At 39.6% G+C, this 20239-nt stretch overlaps 1 protein-coding gene across 2 annotated transcripts in view; it reads left to right on the top strand.

Moving 5' to 3' along the window:
- ELMO1 (engulfment and cell motility 1) overlaps positions 1-20239 on the top strand; it is a 519605-nt gene that overhangs the window by 251856 nt on the left and 247510 nt on the right. For both annotated transcript variants that reach the window (XM_021699424.1, XM_044920201.1), the window contains one exon: positions 346-450. In XM_021699424.1, the coding sequence (XP_021555099.1) occupies positions 346-450 (105 nt within the window). The remainder of the gene's footprint in view (positions 1-345; positions 451-20239) is intronic.

Raw genomic sequence — 20239 nt, 5'->3', positions numbered from 1 at the left:
CCTGAGGATGAGGAAGTTAAGGTGCAGAAGGATGAATGCCAGAGATGTGGCCTCATCCCAGGTCTCCCTCCCCAAATGTTATTGGTTCCATCAACAGCACAGCCACCAGAAGGGCAGTTTTTATATTATTTTCTTTTCCCCACAGGGCCCTACGTCTAAGAATAATCTTATATTTCGCTCTTCAGCTGAGTTTCCTAACCCCGGATATGAAAGCTGCACCTGTAGAAAGTAAAGCCCCCACCGCCGCCCCAGGAGGTTCACGTGAAGATAGAAAATGTCATGCTCCTTGATTATTTGGAACTGGGGAAAGAATTAACCTGATCAAACATTTTGTTTTAATCACAGAATCATGTCAACCCCGCCATGGACTTCACCCAGACGCCTCCCGGGATGCTGGCCCTAGACAATATGCTGTACTTTGCCAAGCACCACCAGGATGCCTACATCCGGGTAAGCATGCAGTCTTTCATCTGCTGTAGTGTTCCTACTAAATTTGAATTTCTAACTTACAGATATGGAGGGATTACCTTTAGATGAGTGGCTCCGGAGTTTTGGCTTTCCCCATTCAGTAAAAGAAATATTAAAATTAAATGAAATCAATAGGGACACTGAAACCGAGATTTTTAACTTAAATTTTCTCACGCGATGACATTAAAAAAAAACACACACACACAGTAGATACCGGAAAACGTCTTATATATAGTTCTACAATGAATTATGACGAAAACTCTTAAATAGCCAGGAAGATAAATGATCTATCCCAAACCTGCACAATCCCAACTTTAGTGGAGACCCCTGAGGCTTATTCCACTTGTGGGAAGAGAGACCGAGGATTCTCTCTGGTTCTGCTTCTGTTCAGTCCAATGCCGGAGACCCGATAAGATAAACAAAAAGAAAGAGAAGAATGGGAGAGATGGGGAGGGAAGAGAAATGCCTTCTCTCATATTTCATAACAAACTAGTGAAAGTCCCAACTACTGAGAGAGGGAGACTCCTTTGTGGGCAGGGCAGAAGGAAACCGGAAGGTGCCCCCTGCTGAGTGGGCTGTGCAGGTGTGGGAAGGACCAAGTGTGAACCAGCAGGAGCCTAGGGACAGTGACATAGGGCTGCCCCACGGGAGGTCCTGGATATGTGCTGACCCCTATCCCCTGTCCTCAGGGAGAGGGGCCCAGATTCAGTGGGGTTGAGGTATATCACCAAGATTGAGATGGAGGAGGATATGAATTAATGGGACAAGGGAATAGGCAAGTGGTTAAAAAGATGACTAGATCTCAGCTTAGAAAATACTTGATGAATGGATTGCCTAATGCAGCAAGAGTAAGGCTCAGACTAGAAGAAGATGAGTCTGTTACTCTGACGTTCTCTGTTGGATTCCTCTTGGCAGCACTGGCTTTCTGGAGACCGGGGTTCAAGACCTGGCACCGTCATGGTCTAGTGATGTAAATGTGCGCAATTCCTTTTGTCTAGGCTAAAGTTTCTTCTCCGAACAAGGGAGCAGTACTCCCCCAGGAGGCATTTGGAAATGTATGGGTAGGCTTCATTGTCACCATGCCAGATGGGGAGAGAAGAGAAATGCCTTCTCTCATATTTCATAACAAACTAGTGAAACTCCCAACTACCGAGAGAGGGAGACTCCTTTGTGGGCAGGACAGAAGGAAACCGGAGGGTGCCCCCTGCTGAGTGGGCAATGCAGGTGTGGCCAAAGCCTGTAATCCATGGGACACTCTGCACAGTGAAAGATTGTTCTACTCAGCAGCGGCCCCCTTGAAAAAAGTCATGCCAGATTTCTGAGTTCCCTGTAGGCACTATATTTTAACTTTATGTGTTTTTCTATATATGTGGTTTGACAAGCTTTGATTTATACCGAAATATTATTTGTGATTTGATTATGTAAAGGATTTTATGCATTCCTGCGAATGGTCTGGGATCAGGTGCTTGGTCAGAAATGCAGTCTTTCATAAGAAAATTATTTTTTCATGAAAGTTTAATTTGGCTTATATGCGTGTATATTTATTGCACAGATTTTTTTTTCTAGGAATATAATCCCCTCTTACAGTAAGTAAATTAATATTTTTGAGATTCCATATAGGATAGCCTTGGAGGGTTGAGTGTGAAAAGAAGAAGCCAAATAGATATTGAATTTAACATTGATTAATGTTTGTGGATGAAGGTTTCTAAAATTAGAGCTTATTGATGCTGAATGTATTGTTAATTTCATAAAAAGCGTATGTCTCATGAAAAGTAATTTAACGTTTGGAGCCCATTTTCCTCAATGCATTCTCTAAACTGTTATAAGTAAAATTAATACATGGCCACTTGAAAGAACTTGATATCTGATAGGGACTTAAAAGAAAAAACTATTTGTAAAGAAAAATGTGGCCCTTTTTGTCCACATGCCCTTTTCTATTGTATTTTTTTTTTTCACATGCCCTTTTCTTTACTGATTAGACAATATCTATATGTGATTCTATCTATATCTCTACATCTATAACTGAGATGTCTGTTATTTTCTCAAAAGTGTCTCTTTTCCTGATGTTTTCTGTGTCCCATCTGACTTTGGGACATTAACTCCCGGATGGAAAGCCAAAGCTCTTTACATGAACAATTGGGGTTAGGGGATCACATATAAAATCTGAGGCCTTCCGCAAGGAAGTTTTGGGGTGACTCCGGAAACAGTTATCCCAGTAATAGTGAAATGTGGTACAGACAGTAGAAACTGTCATCCCAGACAGCTAATTAAATTTCTTTTTTAAGATTTTATTTATTTATTTGACAGAGACACAGCGAGAGAGGGAACACAGGCAGGGGGAATGGGAGAGGGAAAAGCAGGCTTCCCGCTGAGCAGGGAGCCCAGTGTGGGGCTCGATCCCAGGACCCTGGGATCATGACCTGAGCCAAAGGCAGACGCTTAACTACTGAGCCACCCAGGCACCCCACAGCTAATTAAATTTTGATCTATGAGCTGAGTGTTCTCTTCTGAAACATAAAAATGGTTTTGGTTTTTTTTTTAAATAAGTTTATATTTTGATGAAATTTGCTTTCTTTTTGACCAGGTAAATCTCTCCTGTCTGAATGCAGTTATTCATTTATTATTTATATCTTTCATTCAATAAACTCTTATGCTGTACCTGAATATGGCCTCACCCTTCACTTTGCCAGTCACATTTAGTTGAGATATTTAAAAGGAATTATAACACACACATACACACCCACACACAGGCACACACACACATTTCCTCTTCGCACCTGACACCCCCCTCCAGCTATCCTGTTCCCTCAAATACCATGTATTTGTATTTTTCTGAATTGTCTTCTTGCCCTGTGTTCTAATTCATCTGCCACTCACTTTTCGACACCCCGTACCAAGGCTTCCACTCATCACTTTCCAGAAGCTGTTCTCCTGCCAAATGGAGAACAGCCCCCAGCTATCTTCATCTCATCTGGCTTTCCATTGACACTGGACACTGTGTGCCATTGACCAGTATTTTTCTTTTTGCCTGAAGCCAGTCCTGTCTGTCTTGGTTCTCTTCTTGTCCATTTCTCTTCGTCTCTCTGGTGGTTTTCTCTCCCTCTGCCTGTCCATCTAATGCACACTATCCCAAGGACTCAACTGTAGACCTTTTTTCTTCTCAGTGACTCAGGCTGCACATGTTTACTGAGTAACTATCAAATGCCCAGGGAGCTAGTTGATGGGGATTCCCCAAAGAACAAGTCACTCATGAGTCCTGTCATGAAGGAGTTTACTGTCTAGAGATGGAAAGGAGGGGTGAAGAGATAAATACCAGGCACTTTCCAAGTCACTTGGCATGTATTTTGATTCGGTGGTGGTGGGGCGCGGAGGATACTGGGGACACCGAGGAGAATCACCAACACGTATGTGGGAGTCAGGTCTGGAATGTTTCCTGGAGAAAATGGCATCTACACTAAGACCTATTGGATAATGCTGGATCATCAGATGAAGGGAAGGGGACACGGGAGAGTAATCCAGGTGGAGGGAGACATGCAAACAAGTAAAGGTGTGGCCTTTTTTAGGGAACCAAAATAGTACAGTGTGGCTAAATGGAAGTGCTAAATATGATCTTGGCTTGAGGCAGATGTGGGCTGGTTCATTAGGGACCCCAGAGGCCTTACGAAGGTGTTTGTTTGGACTTTAACCTCAAGGCATTGAAGAATTTCTGAAGTGTTTTAAGTAAAGATGATGTGAGTAAATTTTAGAAAAAACCCTTTCCTGCCAGAAAACGAATGTGAAAAATCAAGACTAGAGGCAAAAATGAACTTGGGGAACTTAAGGAGAAACTGAACTAAGGTAGAGGCAGGGGTACTGGGGAGAAGCAGTTTGAGTGAATTATCTTGGAACTGAAATAAACTGGGCTCTCTCTCTGAGGAAGAGGGAGATGACTGGCTTGAGTGAATGGAAGGACAGTGGTGTCATTAATGAGGGTCTGTGAGGCGCTAGTCATTTGGAGACATCCACACCCTTATGTGCATGTGGGATATCTGTCCAGTGGGCGTGTCTAGTAGGCAGTAAGCTGTGGGCAGCAGAGCTCAAGCCCAGGTAGACGCCACATTCTGTAAATTCTACATTCTTAAATTTGATCATTACCTTTAATATGTTCATCTAGATTGTTGCCGTATTATCTTAGTGGCCTTGCTGCTGAAGTCTGGTATCTTCATGCTCACCTTCCATGCCAGCTTCTAGGATGATCTTTCTAAACAGAGTTCAGAACACTTTGGGAACTAACCCTGGCCCACTAGCCTCCCTCTTGTCGTACCCGGCACATCGTATATTTTAACAATTTTTTGTTAATTGATTAGAGGCTCTCTTTAGTTTTTATTTAAATGGCTTCATGCCAAGGATTAATTTGTTTTTATCATCTGAGAATCATGGGCTTCGTTCCTTTTAACAAAACTACATAAAGACATATTTTTGCCACATGAGTTTATTGACCGGCAGCCTGGTTTCTTGTGTGTTATTTTTTTTTTTCTTAAAGATTTTATTTATTTGTCAGAGAGAGAGAGAGACAGAGCACAAGCAGTGGGAGAGGCAGAGGCAGAGGGAGAAGCAGACTCCCTGCTGAGCAAGGAGCCTGATGTGGGACTCGATCCCAGGACCCCGGGACCATGACCTGAGCTGAAGGCAGCCGCTTAACTGACTGAGCCACCCAGGCGTCCCTCTTGTGTGTTATTTAAATGTACTCTGTAACTGTGTAATAATGAAAGCACTGGATGTAATTGAATTACCCCACACTTGGACCGCCCCAGAACACGAGGACGAATTGCAAATCTGAGCATCCCACTATGCCTGGAGTAAAACCTGGAGGCATAGCATGATTTCAGACTTCTGGGTCTTATTTACTGTGGGCATAATTGCTTTCGCTTTTTCTGGAGCTGCTTCTCTCCCCAGCTCTCCCCACCAAAGCTCTGTCTGTGAGAGGTGGAGGGTGGCACTTGGCTCTCTCCCATGATCCTGCTGTCATTATTTCACAGATAGGATGGATGATGGTGCAGCGCTGAGTGTGTGCATGTTTTGTTTTTGTTTGCCTCTTTTGTTTTGTTTTTCCCTCCCCTCCCTGGAGTGGCAATTCTCAATACCTTGGAAGAAAGAAGATTAGGGACTCCGCTGGAAATAAAACCTTTGGACTAATAACATGTATTCTTGTTGTATTTAATTATTCATTGGGAGCTGCTGAAAAACCCAAAATGATTTGGTTTTACATTTGGTTCAAGACTCACGCCGGCTATTGTGGGAGTCAAGATTGAGCCACACAGCAGGAAGTAATGACGAGGAAATCTATGGGCTCCAAAACACGCGGTGGCCAGATCTGAGGAAGAAGTAGGATCATAAAAAATACTTAAGACATACGACAACTAAAAGAAAGAATGGTTTCAGGATGCAGTTCAGTCTTGACGGTCCCATTTGTCATCCCCTGTTTGAGCCGAGAAAATGTGTACCTAGAGGGGTTTGGGTAGCATATGAGACATGTTGCATAGATTAGCTCAGTCTTGAAAAAAATCCTCGGGAAAAGCATTGTCATCACCGTTTTGTAGACTCAGGAACTGGGATCTAGAGAGGTGCAGAGAGTTCCACTAGGTCAAATAGCTGGTAGACAAGCAGAACTTAAACTTAGGTCTTTGGCCTTCAAATATCAGGCTCTTTCCAACCTGTAGCTTCCTGTCTCTGGGCTTGAAGTGTGGTGGTCACAACAGTGCTGTTCTTGAAATGGCGGAAAAGAGGACAGAGTCACATGATTAGAAGACACGGAAAGTTGATGATGCCATCCAGGAAGTGTTTGTATTTACTTACGGTCTTCCTAAATCTAGCATAATCAGGACGTCATTCCTGAAAGTAAGAGAGGTGGTCCCTTCTCTTTCCATTTAACTACAGACTTTGTATGCAACATCACAGTGTCTTTTTTAAATTGTAAATCCTGTGCTCGCTTCGGCAGCACATATACTAATATTAAATTGTAAATCCTTTGAAAACCCAGGCTGTCTTTTTCCTATATGTTACCATTACCGAAGATGTGATTGAGACTTGAATGATGTTATTTAAAGGAGTAAATGAGCCTGGCAAAGGTATCACTGCAGAGCTTTCCAGATTTCCGATGTGGTTGTAAGTTTCAGACTAGTGACATGAGAAGTGACATTTAGAAGATCAGGGGAGCTTCAGAACCTATTGTCAGTCATCTGTCTCCTTCTTGGCATTACAGACAGACAGAAGCATGCTGTGCATTAATCCCAGACCCTAAAGATGTCAGATAAGCTATTTAAATGTGCAACAATAAAAGCCAAATGCATGCAAATGAGATATTCCTGTTATTGCTTACATCTTTTTCAGAGGAAAAAAATTCACACAGAAAAGGAAAACGGCCCATCTTCTTAGATGCTAAAAAGCATCTAACTAAAGGAAGAGAAATTCCTTTTAATAGTTGCATTTATTCATTCACTGACTCATTCAGGAAATATTATCAAACACCTACCATCTGCCAGGCTGGTGCCATGCACAGTGGATGTGGTGGTCAACAAGAAAGGCAGGGTCTAGTTCTTAAATAGCAGAAATTAGAACAGCAGACAAAAGAAGAGAGTAGAGCTTGTTTGTTTTATTGTGTTTTCTTTTCTTTTTTTCCCCTCTGCCTTGAGGTTTTTCTTGTTTCCTTCTGAATTTTTAGATGTGACCTATCCTGGGCACATCTACCAAGTCACAGAACCTTTACTTGATAGCTCTTTGCCGTTTCCCACAATATTTTGAGCAGGTAAACATTTCACCATTTTATAAATTATCATACTATTTAACTCTAAACGAATCACTTAGGACTTGCTTTCTTAACCAGTGACCTAATTTTAAGCAATGGCACTACTTCTTAGAGAAATATTCTGGTGTTTGGTCAGTGGGGACTAGAACAAACCTGATGCCTCTTGTATGTTTTCTTTGGTGTGGTATTTGTCATAAATAAAATGTTTTCTTAATGAGGTTGTTAGGCAACTAACACAGAATTTATAAAATCTTGAGGCTTCTAGTAACAAAATTAAGAGTAAACACTGGAAACTACTTGTTTTGCATGCACCGTGCAATTCTTGCCTCCTAGCTTATGATGAACATTTCATCTAATTGGAATATCTTTGCACCCTGGGTCACTATGCTAGACGATAATGGATTTCCCGAGTGGGGAAAAATAGAAATCCCTTTAAAAATAAGATTAATTATAATGGTTTCATGCAGTTGTGAGCCAGGGCACATGTATGTTTCTAATGTTATACCAAATCAGAACAGAAATATTTATAATATGTCAAGTAAATTTGATTATGGGAAAAGATGGATATTTGTACTTAAGAATTGTTTTCTCAAGCTTCTTTCACTATAGTCATTTTTTTTAACAGATGAAAAATTTAAAGCGTGTTTACACTATTTCAGAACCTTTAAATGGATTCTTCTTCCTCATGATGCATACACAGTAAGCAATACTTCTAAAAACTAGTTGGGAGAAATATTGGCTTAGATCTTAACTCACCATTGAGATGTGGAGGCCTAGGTCTGGAGGCAGAACTGAAAAGGAAATGCTCTGAGATGACCTAGGATGGAAAAGCTACCATCTTTTAAACCTTTGCCTATTTTGAGTACTTAACATATATTATTTGTAATCTTCCGTGCAGTGCTCCCAGAGATGGGAAGATAAGGTGACCTTTGTACCCTCTTCTTCCAGTACACAGATCTCTCTGTTTGCTGAGGCCCACCTCAGGTTCAAAGCCGTTTTGGGGATACTCCTTTTGACTTCTCTCTCCTGTGTCAGAGGACATAAACATACTTGTAATAGCAAACACAGAGCTTGCCATGAGATAACAACTATGCTTAGCACATTTATTAATCTTTCACAACACCCTTATGAGGTCAGCACTGTTGTTATTTCTTTTTTTTTTAAAGATTTTATTTACTTATTTGACGGAGACACGATGAGAGAGGGAACATATGCAGGGGGAGTGGGAGAGGGAGAAGCAGGCTTCCCGCTGAGCAGGGAGCCCAATGTGGGGCTTGATCCCAGGACCCCATGACCTGACCCTTAACAACTGAACCACCCCAGGCGCCCAGCACTGTTGTTATTTCTATTTTACAGATGAGGAAACTGTCACACAGAGAAGTTAGGTGGCTTGCCCAAGGTCACACAGCTGAGGAAGTGCCAGACCTGAATTTAAAGCCAAGCAGTCTGCTTCCAATGGCTTTTAGGGGTTTGTAGATTCATATGGGGGGCGGGTGGTTGCAGCTGCAGTTGAAATGAGTCTGTGGTTGTGTTTGCTCAAGTGGCGCAGTATTTTTAAAGGGAAGAGAATTTGAATTGCCTGTAGGCAGTGCATGCATTCCCTCTTCAAAAAACCATGAACACCAGAACTCTATTATATTCTGTCTGGCTGCTTCATGCATTCTTGTTATCTGCCTTGTACCTGAGGTCCTCAAGTTAGTGATCACTGATACCGGTGGTCTGCAGTGACATTTGTGAAGTTCTGAATACAGTCTCAACACACAGTAGGTGCTCAAACCATTTTATTTGCTGTTTCCCTTTCCCAGTCCATAAAGTTGTGCTTGATTAATGTCTCATCTCTCTCTTGCTAAGAATAAAGGACTTAAATTTCAATCTCCCAAGGGCAGGCAAAAGGAATAGGCATGGTTCTCAAATTCTCCAGTTGTAAATTTTAAGGAAGAAAAGTCATCCGATCTTTTTATAAATACACTGGACACTGGATTTATAAATACACTGGACAGTGTTCTTGGGGCTCCAGGCATGGTCAGCCTCCACACTCTATGTCAGACCATGCAACAGGTCCCTTGCTGCCCACTAGCTGGCATTTAAAGGGAACAGGAACCAAGGATCCTATATGCACGAAGGCAGGGTGCTGATGGAGGCAATGCTGAGTCTTTAAAATAAATTAAGGAACTTTTAACATTTCAAGGGGGAAATTGGCAGTTTCCCAAGCAGCATAATTACAGGACAGTGTGTAATGTGTAATTAAACTTAACTATGAAGCAAATGATTGGAATAAAGCTTGGTGGCACATCATTTTTTGTTCCCACAGTGCTGACAGATCCTCCCCTCCCCTTGTCCCTGAAATGGCTTTAGCAGCAATTGCTCCTAATTTTTTTTAAATGAAATTATATTTTGCCAGTTAAACACACAGTTTCATGTAAAGGAACCTTTTTTATTTGAATGACGTTTTCCTTCTAGGTGATCTGGAGCACAGAATCAGTTTGGAATAACAAGGACCCCAAGGCATAGCCTTTCTGGGACTTTAAAATGACTCTTTGTCTAATAATTCGTTTACATACTTTATTCTTTGCTTTTATGTTTATTCTTTCTTTGACCAAGGTCCACAGCCTGGAGGCTTATTTTCATGTAGCTTTTTCGTGTTATAAAGATAGCGGCATTAATTTCATTGATTGTGAATAACCAAGCTGTTACTGCCAGTCAGGACCCCTTGAGAGTGTGAATATATGTGATAGACTTACTAATTGCACTGGAAGGTGGAATTTCTGACTTCCAAAGTCAATGATTTGAATGGGATGCTTCAGGCCTCGGGATGAGATCATTGTTCAATATGGGCTTGGTTTTATCTCAGAAGGCCCATCGTCTGAGCAAATGCAGGTTCCACATACCTTACCTGCTGGATATAACAGTGTACACATTCTGTGCTCACACCACCTGAGTTCTTGTGGTACTGGATTCAGTTTCTGAAATCTGAAGCAGGACTAAAACATGATGATTATCTGTTTCATTCTCCTTTGCTACCAGCTCAAGCTGGGTATTAGATTCAGAATTTTTTATTTAGCTATATTTATTAGTTTTTCCGTTTTTGGTTTTTTTTTAATGCAGTAGGACTTTAAAACACAGTGATGGATTGCTTGAGAAAAAAAATGAAACCAAGCTACATAATGAACTCTATGTAGTTGACACACTGTAAACCTAAGCTCAGTGTGAATTATTACAAGGGCAGAAACTACAGATACCCTTGCTAGAGGATCAGTGAAACCCTGAGCCGACAGTCACTGTCCCGAGTTCTCTTAGACTCAGTGATCTCTTCCCGTTCGTTCTCCAAACTGGGTTCCCTCAGTCCACATTGTCCATTTTTATGTCTCACTATGCTGAACAAATAAATATTTATTGAGTGTTTGCTCTGTGACAAGCTGCCTCCTTTCTGCTATTATTGATCAAGCTTCCATCTTCGATTATACATTTTCTACCTTCACGGTACAGAGCTCAGCTCAGTAGCTGCTGTGCTGGGAATTTGCTGTTATTTCTCCCCTTTTTGCTCTCATTGCTGCACCATATTGCAGTGCAGAAATTCCAGAAGTTGCAGATCACTTCTGCCTGTTTTTTAAGAGGGAAAGTTTTCTGGGAATCCTTTCTCTTGTGTGTGCCTAGAGTTGGAAGGTGTTATAGGCCTCATTGGCTTTTTAGTTATTTTTAAATAATAGACTTTATTTTTTAGAGCAGTTTTAAGTATACAGAAAGTTAGAGCAGAAGGTACAGAGGGTTCCCATACATCCCCCTGCCCCTCTGTGCCACACACAGTTTCCCCTATAATTAACATCTAGCATTAGTGGGGTACATTTAGTCATGTTTGATAAGCTAATATCCTGCAACCTGTTATAATTGCTTATTGGTTCCAGGAGTTGTTTGTTGAGTCTTTGGAATTTTCTAGATAGATAATCATGTCATCTGTGTACAGTTTTATTTCTGCCTTCCCAGTCTGTACACTTTGTATGCCTTTATCTTTTTGCATTACCTAGGACTTTCAGTAAGATATTGAGGAGGAGTGATAAGAGGGAACACCTTGTCTTGATCCTGATCTTAGGGAGAAAGACTCAAGTTTCCCAGCAATAGGTATGATGTTAGTTAGCTGTAAATTTTTTATAGATGTTCTTTATAAGTTGATGAAGTTCCCTATCAGTATTTATTTGCTAGGACTGCCATTACAAAGGACCATGGACTAGGTGGCTCAAACAATGGAAATATATCCCTTCACATTTCTGGAGGCCAGAAGTCTGAGATCAAGGTGTCTATCTTGTAAATGTTTCTTCTAAGATCTCTCTCCTTGGTTTGTAGATGTTTGTCTTCTCTCTGTGTCTTCACATGGTCTTCTTTCTTTCTGTGTCTGTGCCCTATGTAAGGACACCAGTCATATTGGATTAAGACCCAATGTAATGACCTCATTTGACTTAATTACCTCTTTAAATAACTTGTCTCCAAATATAGTCACATTCTGAGGCACTAGGAGTTAAGACTTCAATAAATGAATTTAGCCCAATTCATTAGCACAATTCAGCCAATAGCACCCTCTATTCCTAGTTTGCTGAGAGTTTTTATCATTAATGGATGTTGGATTTTGTTAAATGCTTTTTCTATGTGCATTAATATTATTGTATGATTTTTCTACCTTTGCTGTGATTAATTACATTAATTGATTTTTGAATGTTGAACCAACCCTGCATATCTGGAATAAATTCCATTTGATTATAGTGTATAATTCTTGGGTTTTATTTGATAATATTGTTGAGCATTTTGCATCTGTGTTCATGAGAGCTGTTTGTGTGCAGTTTTCCTTTCTTGTGATGTCTTTGATTTTGGTTTACAGTAATGCTGCCCTCATAGAACAGATTAGGAAGTGTTCCTCTGCCTCTATTTTCTGGAACAGATCGTAGAGAATTGATATCATTTCTTCTTAAATGTTTGGTAGAATTCACCAATAAAACCATCTGGGCGTGGTGCTTTCTATTTTAAAATGGTTACTAATTATTGAGTCAATTCCTTTAATTGATATAAGCCTATTCAGATTATCTATGTCACCTGTCTTTTGAAGAATTGGGCTCTTTCATCTAAGTTATCAGATTTGTGGGCATAGAGTTGTTGCGATATTACTTTATTACTTTTTACTATCATTGGCTCTGTAGTGATGGCTCCTCTTTCATTTTCAATGTTGGTAATTGATCTTTTTGCATTTTTTCTTGGTTGACCTTGCTAGGGTTTTATCATTTTAATTGATCTTTTCAAAGAACCACCTTTTGGCTTCATTGATTTTTCTTTGTTGATTTACAGTTTTCAGTTTCATTGATTTCTGCTCTAATTTTTATTACTACGTTTCTTCCACTTACTTTAGATTTGATTTGTTCTTTTCAAGTTTCCTAAAGTGGAAGCTTAGATTACTGATTTTACATCTTTCTTCAAAAATATATGAGTCAAATGCTATAATTTTCCCTGTAAGCTTTGCTTTTGCTGCACCCCACAAATTTCTAAAAGCTGTATTTTCATTTTCATTTATTTAAAAATTTTTTAGGCTTTTTCTTTAAGCCTTGTGTTATTTAGATATGTGCTGTTTAATCTCCAAATATTTTGGGATTTCCCAGATATTTTTTGGTTATTGATTTCTAGTTTAATTCCGTTGTTGTCTGAGAGCATACTTTGTATGATTTCTATTCTTTTTTCTGTTAAGATGTGCTTATGGCCTGGAGTATGCTCTATCTTATAAATGTTCCATGTGAGTCTGAGAAGAATATGTATTTGACTGTTGTTGTATGACATATCCTAGGCATATCAATTAGATCCATTTGATTAATGGTACTGTTCATTTCAACTATATACTTAATGATTATCTTCCTGCTAGATCTATCAATTACCAAAATACAGATATTCAAGTCTCTAAGCATAATAGCAGATTTGTCTATATTTCCTCACAGTTTCATCAGTTTTTGCCCAACATAATTCAGTTTTCCATGGTTAGGTGCATGTATTTAAGGATTATTATGTCTTTTTAGACAACTGACCTCTTTGTCATTATCTAATGTATCTCTTTTCTCCCTGACAATTTCCTTGCTCTGAAGTTTGCTCAGAAAGTCTGAAATCAATATAGCTAATCGTTTTCTTTTGATTCATGTTACCAAGTGTGGGGTCCACCACATATGGGCTGTCCCAATTGGCTGGGGCCAGCAGCGCAATTGGTGAAAAAATTCACCCAAGGCAGAACAAAAGAGAAGTTTATTGAACACACTGCAAAGGAGCAGCAGACAGGACAGCAAAGGAAAGATTGTCTGCAGTAAGGTGGTGAGGAGGGGCCACAGTTATAGGGCAGAGTGAGGAGGTATGGGGAAGTATGAAATTTTCCCTTTTTTGGTAATCTTAGGAACTGTGCCTGGTTGTAATTGGCATTTAGGGACTGTGACTATTTCGAGGTGGGTCACTTAGTAAGCCTCTTTGCATTCAGCTCAGTGGTCACTGTGGGCCCTTTTACCTTACTCAGGTTTTCATTGCTCAAGCTTGTTGCCTAAAAGTGGCCTCTACACCAAGATGTATCTTTTTCCATCTCTCTGCTTTTAAAGTCTACATATCTTTATATTTAGAGTGGAGATTTTGTGGACAACATATAGTTGGGTCTTGATTTTTATCTACCCTGACAGTCTCTGTTTTTTAATTGATATATTTAGACCATTCACATTTAAAGCAATTGTTGATGTAATTGGATTAATATCAACTATATTTGTTTTTGTTTTCTATTTGTCCTTTTTCTGTGTGTGTGTGTGTGTGTGTATTTCTTTTGTTTTTCACTCATATTTCTACCCTCTGATTTTAATTGAGCGTTTTCTGATTCCATTTCTCTCTTTCCTTGATATATCAATCGTACTTCTATTAACAATTTTTAGTTGCTGCCCTAGAGTTTGCAGTATACATTTACAACTAATCTAAATTCACCTGGAAATAATATTCTTCACAGGTAGTGAAGGTGCTTTATATGAGAGTATTCCCAATTCCTCCCTCATGCCTCTTATTCAACTTACTTATCTTAGAAGCTATAATCACTTAATATATTATTGGTATTATTATTTTGAACAAACTGTTACCTGTTAGATCAATTAAAAATTTAAGAAATTTTATTTTGCCTTCATTTATTTTTTCTCTGTGCCCTTTCTTTCGTTATGAAGTCCAGGTTTCTGACCTATATCATTTTCCTTCTCTCTGAAAAATTTCTTTTAATATTTCTTGTAAGACAAGTCTACTGGTGACAAATTGTCTATGTTTTTGTTTGTCTGACAAAGTCTTTATTTCTTCTTTATCTTTCAAGGATAACTTTTTTTGTACACAGAATTGTATGCTTTTTTTTTTTTCATTCAACACTTTAAATATTTCACTCACTCTCTTCCTGATTGTATGATTTCTGAAGAAAAATCTGATGTAATTCTTATCCTTGTTCCTCTTTTGGTAAGGTGTTTTCTCTCTACCTCTCACTTCTTTCAAGGTTTTTTTTTTTTTTTTTTTTTTTTTTTTTTTTTTCTTCAGTTTTAATTTAATATGCCATAGTGTAGATTTTTTTTTTTTTAGACTGCTTGTTGTTCTCTGAGTTTCCTGGATCTGTGCTTTGGTGTCTTTCATTAATTTTGGAAAATGCTTAGCCATGTTTACATCAAATATTTCTTCTGTTACTTTCTCCTTCTCCTTCTGGTATTCTCATCACATTTGTGGTACAACTTTTGTAATTGTCTACAATTCTTAGATATTCTATTCTAGTTTTTTCAGTTTGTTTGTTTTTTTTTTTAAGCTGCCAAACCATGCCAATTCTGTAGAGTTAGGAGGTGTTGCTAGAGAGGTAGGCAGGGGACCGATCATGAAAGACGTTTCATGCTTTGCTAAGTAGTTTACATAATTCAACAGAGCATTTCTGCATTTATCTGCTTTACATGTTGCCCTTCTATGTGGATATTTCCTTTCGATACAGGGTCTACTTCTAAAACAGCTATAGATAATGGCAATGACAGGAATTTTGAGCTGGAGAGTGATGTGGTCTGATTTGCCTTTAAGAAAGATCAGGCTGATAGTGTCGAGAATGAATTGGTGGTATCTAGTAATTAGAGGCAGGGTCATTGCAATGGTACAGATGAGAGATGAAGAGGTTTGGTGTAGAACATTGTAGCAAGAATGAGTTTGAGATACAAAATTCATTTTTCTTTTCAGCTTAGGAAGTTTTTATTGGCTTATGTTTAACTCACTGATTCTTTCCTCATCCCTGACCAGTATACTAATGAGCCCATCAAAGACATTCTTTATTTCTGTTACAGTGTTTTTCATTTCTAGCATTTTCTTTTGATTATTTCTTAGTGTTTCCATGTCTCTGCTTACCTTGTCCATCTGTTCTTGCCTGTTGTCCACTTTTTCTGTTAGGGCCATTAGCATATTAATCATAGTTATTTTTAATTCCTGATCTGAGAAGCCCCAAGTCTCTGCCATATCTGAGTCTGACTCGAATATTTTCTTTGTCTCTTCAGGTTGTGTTTTTTGCCTTTTAGTATTTCTTGTAATTTTTTGTTGAAAGTTGCACATAGTGTATTGGGTAACATGAACCGATGTAAATAAGCCTTTAGTGTGAGATTTTATGTTTATCTAGTTAGGAATTTTACTGTGCTCAAGGTTTGCTGTAGCTGTGGTGTCAGAGGCTGAAATTTCCTCTCGTATCCTTGTTTTTGTCTCTCCTGTTGTCTTTGTGTTTCCCTAGAGACTCCTTCAAAAATAGGGTCCAAGGCTTGTAGTTTTTTTACCTGTGATCTCCTGTTATTATACAGGAGCCCTATTGATGTGATGGTAAAGTGTAGGGAGAAGGGAAGTGTCCTATAGTCCTGTGAATAGGTCTCTTTTTCTTTTCTTAATGAGCCTGTAACCTTGTGCTGTGACCTGCAAATGTCCTTCTCAGTTCCCTTCTCCTCTTTCAGAGGAAACAAGAGGGCTGAACATGGCTATAATCTGGTATTTCCCTTCCCCCAGAATGGTTAAGTTCTGGTGAAAGCTAGGTAGTTTAGGTTCTGGTAAAACAGTTTCCCTTGAGGGTAGGCCACTGTTAAAGAGAATGGAATGCTCTGGGCTTAGTCCAAAATGCTTACTTTTTCCCTCCCCCTGATTGAAGCGAGAGAGGATCTCTGATCTTCGCCTTGAGAACATGGCAGAGCTCCTGGAGGTATAACTCATGAAAGTGTGGGGACCCACGTAAGGCTGGGCCCCCAATTTTTCCCTCTTAAGGCACATCCTGTCTCTAGCAATGTCAGTTACCCTTTGAGTGTTCCCAACAGGCTCCAGCACTGGCTTATGCTCCCAGGAGCTGCGATCCTCCATATTTGCCTATTTCTCCAGTTTTGAGGGTGACAGTTTGCCCTGTGGCCTCAATTCTCTGATGGAACTAAGAAGAGGTATTGATTTTCAGTTTGTTCGGGCTTTTTCTTGTTGTGAGTGTGGGAGTGATAACTTCCAAGCTTTTTACATGTCAGACGGGGAAACAGAAATCCCCTCCTTGTTTTTCTTAGTAGGAAAAAACAAAATAAAACATTTGAATTAAAAAATAGCTGGCAATTTTGTTCCATTGCTGGAAATTCCTGTACTCAGTTGTTTTTTGCTACAAGTATCCTTCTAGGATCTACTTTCTTCAGGGGTTAAGCTTGGCTAAATCTACTTAGAATATTAATGTTTAAATGTTTCATGGCACTGAGTATAGGTTGCCACCATAGACCCTTCCAGGGACTTTAAAATCCCTGGCTCAGAGGATTACTCTTCATTTCATTAACACTCAATTGCCATTAACCTCCATCAACAAATTCTGTTGACTCTGCCTACAAATTACACACACAATCCCACCTCTTTTCCCATCTCTGCTGCCTTTATAATAATCTAATCCATTGGGGCACCTGGGTTGTGCAGTTAGTTAAGCATCTGATTTTTGGTTTCAGCTTAGGCTGTGATCTCAGGGTGGTGAGGTTGAGCCCTATGTTGGGCTCCGCATTCAGCAGGAAGTCTGCTTCTCTTTTTCTCTCTCTCTCTCCTTCTTCTCCTCCCCACTCCATGTGCGTGCTCTCTCTCTCTATCTCGCTCTCTCAAATAAATAAATAAATCTTTTAAAAAATAATGTAATCCATTAAATAGCTCTCTTATAATATTGTAGTAGTCTCTTAATTGGTTCTTGCTGCTTCCACCCTTGTTCCTCTTGTCTATTCTCAACACAGTAGTCAGAATATTAGGAAACCAGAGTGATCTTTCTAAACTTTTTTCTCATCTTGTCACTTCTCTGCTCAAAATCCTCCAGTGGCTCCTATCTCACTCCATGTAAAATCCAGAGTCATTGCCATGGCTCCTAAGGCTCTATGATAGTCTGTTATGTCCATCTGTTCCTTGCTCACTCCATCCACAGGGACCTCCTTTGTATTAGTCTCCTAGAGCTGCCATAGCAAAATACCACAGACTGACCGGCTTAAATAATAGAAATTTATTTTCTCAGAGTTCTGGAGGCTGGAAGTGTGAGATCAAGATGCCACCAGTGTTGGTTTCTTCTTTGGCTTCTCTCGGCTTACAGACAGCTGCCTTCTTGCTGTGTCTTCACATGGCCGTCCTGCTATGCACTTACATCCCTGGTGTCTCTTCTTCTTCTTATAAGGGAACCAGTCGTATTGAATTAGAGCCCCTCCCTAATGGCCTCATTTTAATTTAGTTGCCTTTTTAAAGGCTTTTATGTCCCAATACAGTCATGCTCTAAGATGATTAGACCCTCAACAAATGAATTTTGAGGGGACACAGTTCAGTCCATAGCATCCTGCTGACATTGAACGTACCAGGTGTACTCCAGCCTCTGGGTATTGTACTTGCTCCTTCCTCCCAGGGAACCTGCTCCCCACTGAGTCCTATCGCTTCCTCCCTCATTTCCTTTAGGCTCAGAGTGCCCTTTCGGCACCACCAGATATTAAGTAGTGACTTCATCCTTCTGCTCCCCATCTGCCCCCCACCTTTGTTTTTCTCCAAATGTAATGCTTGCTTATTATACTCCAAATTTATTTTTGTATTTATTTCCTATTTACCTGTGCCGGTATACAAGCTGGTATATAAGGGCAGACACTGTGTGTTGTGTCTCTGCTACGCCCCAGTGTCTAGAGCGGTGGTAGGCACACAGAAGGCACTCGCACATGTCTGTTAAATGAGTGCCTAACTCAGTTATGTTCTGCCTTCTGGCTGGGATTGCCAGGCACTCCAATGTAGGAAGCCGTGGAAATAGGTTTCCATCTGGAACATGCTATAGCCTTCCTGGCTGTAGACTTTGTCCTTTGTCCATTTTGGAATGGAAGCCCAAATTAGCAGCTATACTGGTGTGTCCCAAAATGGCCTTGCCCCAGATATGCTGATGCTTATACTTGGGTGAATCCCTGCTGACTTTTGTTTTTAAGTTGTATTCATGTGACCAGAGTCCAGCTAGCATTAGCAACCTGCCTACCAAATCAGGAGGCATTTTGTATTAGTATAATACAATTTGGGTGTTAATGTTCCCAAATGTCCCATTGTATATGATAAAAATAACTTTTTTCCTTAGGAACTGTGCAATACACCTGGTACACCCAGGAGTGTTTGACATGTCAGGTGATTTTATTTTTACATTGACCTTAATTTTATCAGCTTTTTCCCTGCATTGGTAAAACCCAAGATTCCAAGATTTAGTATAAAATTATAAATAATAGACAATATTTTTCTTGCATTTTATAAAGCAATTAAAACACTATTAGTAAGAGATATAACAGCCCTGACAACTAACTTCTCACTGGCTGGTTTATTAAATTTTATTCTGTATAAAGGTCCTTATACCTTATACTTGGAGGCTTTTAGAATCCAAGACCCCAATGTATGTCATTCATACCTACCTACAAAGTTGCAATTACCAAGATCAGGGAGGCTAGCTTGGCTGACTTTTCAGTTCTTGATTGGTGATGCTCCTGTACCACAGGACCTTTGCACTTGCTGTTCCTGCTGAGTCAGCCCCTCTCTTCTCTACTGTTACCCCTTAACTGAGCTTTCATTCTTTAAGACTTCATCCTTAAGGCTCCTCTTTTATTGATTTATGTTTCCTTGTTATTTCCTTTATAGATTTGGAATTATATAATCATGTATTTTATTATTTGATCATTATCATTTTTGTCCTTTGTCCTCATTCCCTAGCACTGGACCATATAAATTATTTGTTAAATGAATAATTAAAGACTTGATATGTTGAATCCCTGACCAGTGTTATTTCCCTCTTTTCCCCTCTGAAGTCCTTCATGGCCATGGTGATATGTGTCAGAGGATCAAAACTGAAAACAGACTTGGAAGAAATCTGCCTTTCAGTGAGCTGGTGAGATCATCTGAATGGCCATAATTTCTTAAGACCGATGAGCTACATGGTATTAAGTCTCACATAAAGTGTCGGTTATAAAAGCCATGAGAATATATGTATGCTGCATAAGTAGACATGAGTTCTGTATGAGAACATGACTGAGAAGACCAAAGTTTAGTTAATTATTTTGGCAGAGGGTTCAGTTCTGCTGAGAGCCTGGTGCTTGAGGCCCCACTCTGTATATGGTAGGAACAAATAAAAGGTAAAATGTATGAGTAATGAATGTATACTAGGGGCTGCTAAGAATATTTTACGTATATTGCCTCATTAAGTTCTTAGGACTCTATAGGTTAGACTCTACTGTTGTCACATTTTGCAGATGAAGACAGTGAGGCTCAGAGCTGTTAAGTAACTTGTTCATTGTTATGAGTACTAAAACACAGACCTGGAATTTGGACCAGGCAGTTCTGGGGGTAACTTTTTAGTACTTTACGTTTTATTCAGTGATGTGCTAGTAAATAAGCTTTCAAACAAAACAAAACTAAACTGATTTATCAATTCCTGTGTTATAAATATTCCCACTATGGCTGATTTCA

The sequence above is a fragment of the Neomonachus schauinslandi genome, chromosome 12, assembly GCF_002201575.2.
Source record: "Neomonachus schauinslandi chromosome 12, ASM220157v2, whole genome shotgun sequence".
Classification (NCBI taxonomy): domain Eukaryota; kingdom Metazoa; phylum Chordata; class Mammalia; order Carnivora; family Phocidae; genus Neomonachus; species Neomonachus schauinslandi.
This window is presented reverse-complemented; position numbering and strand designations above follow the sequence as displayed.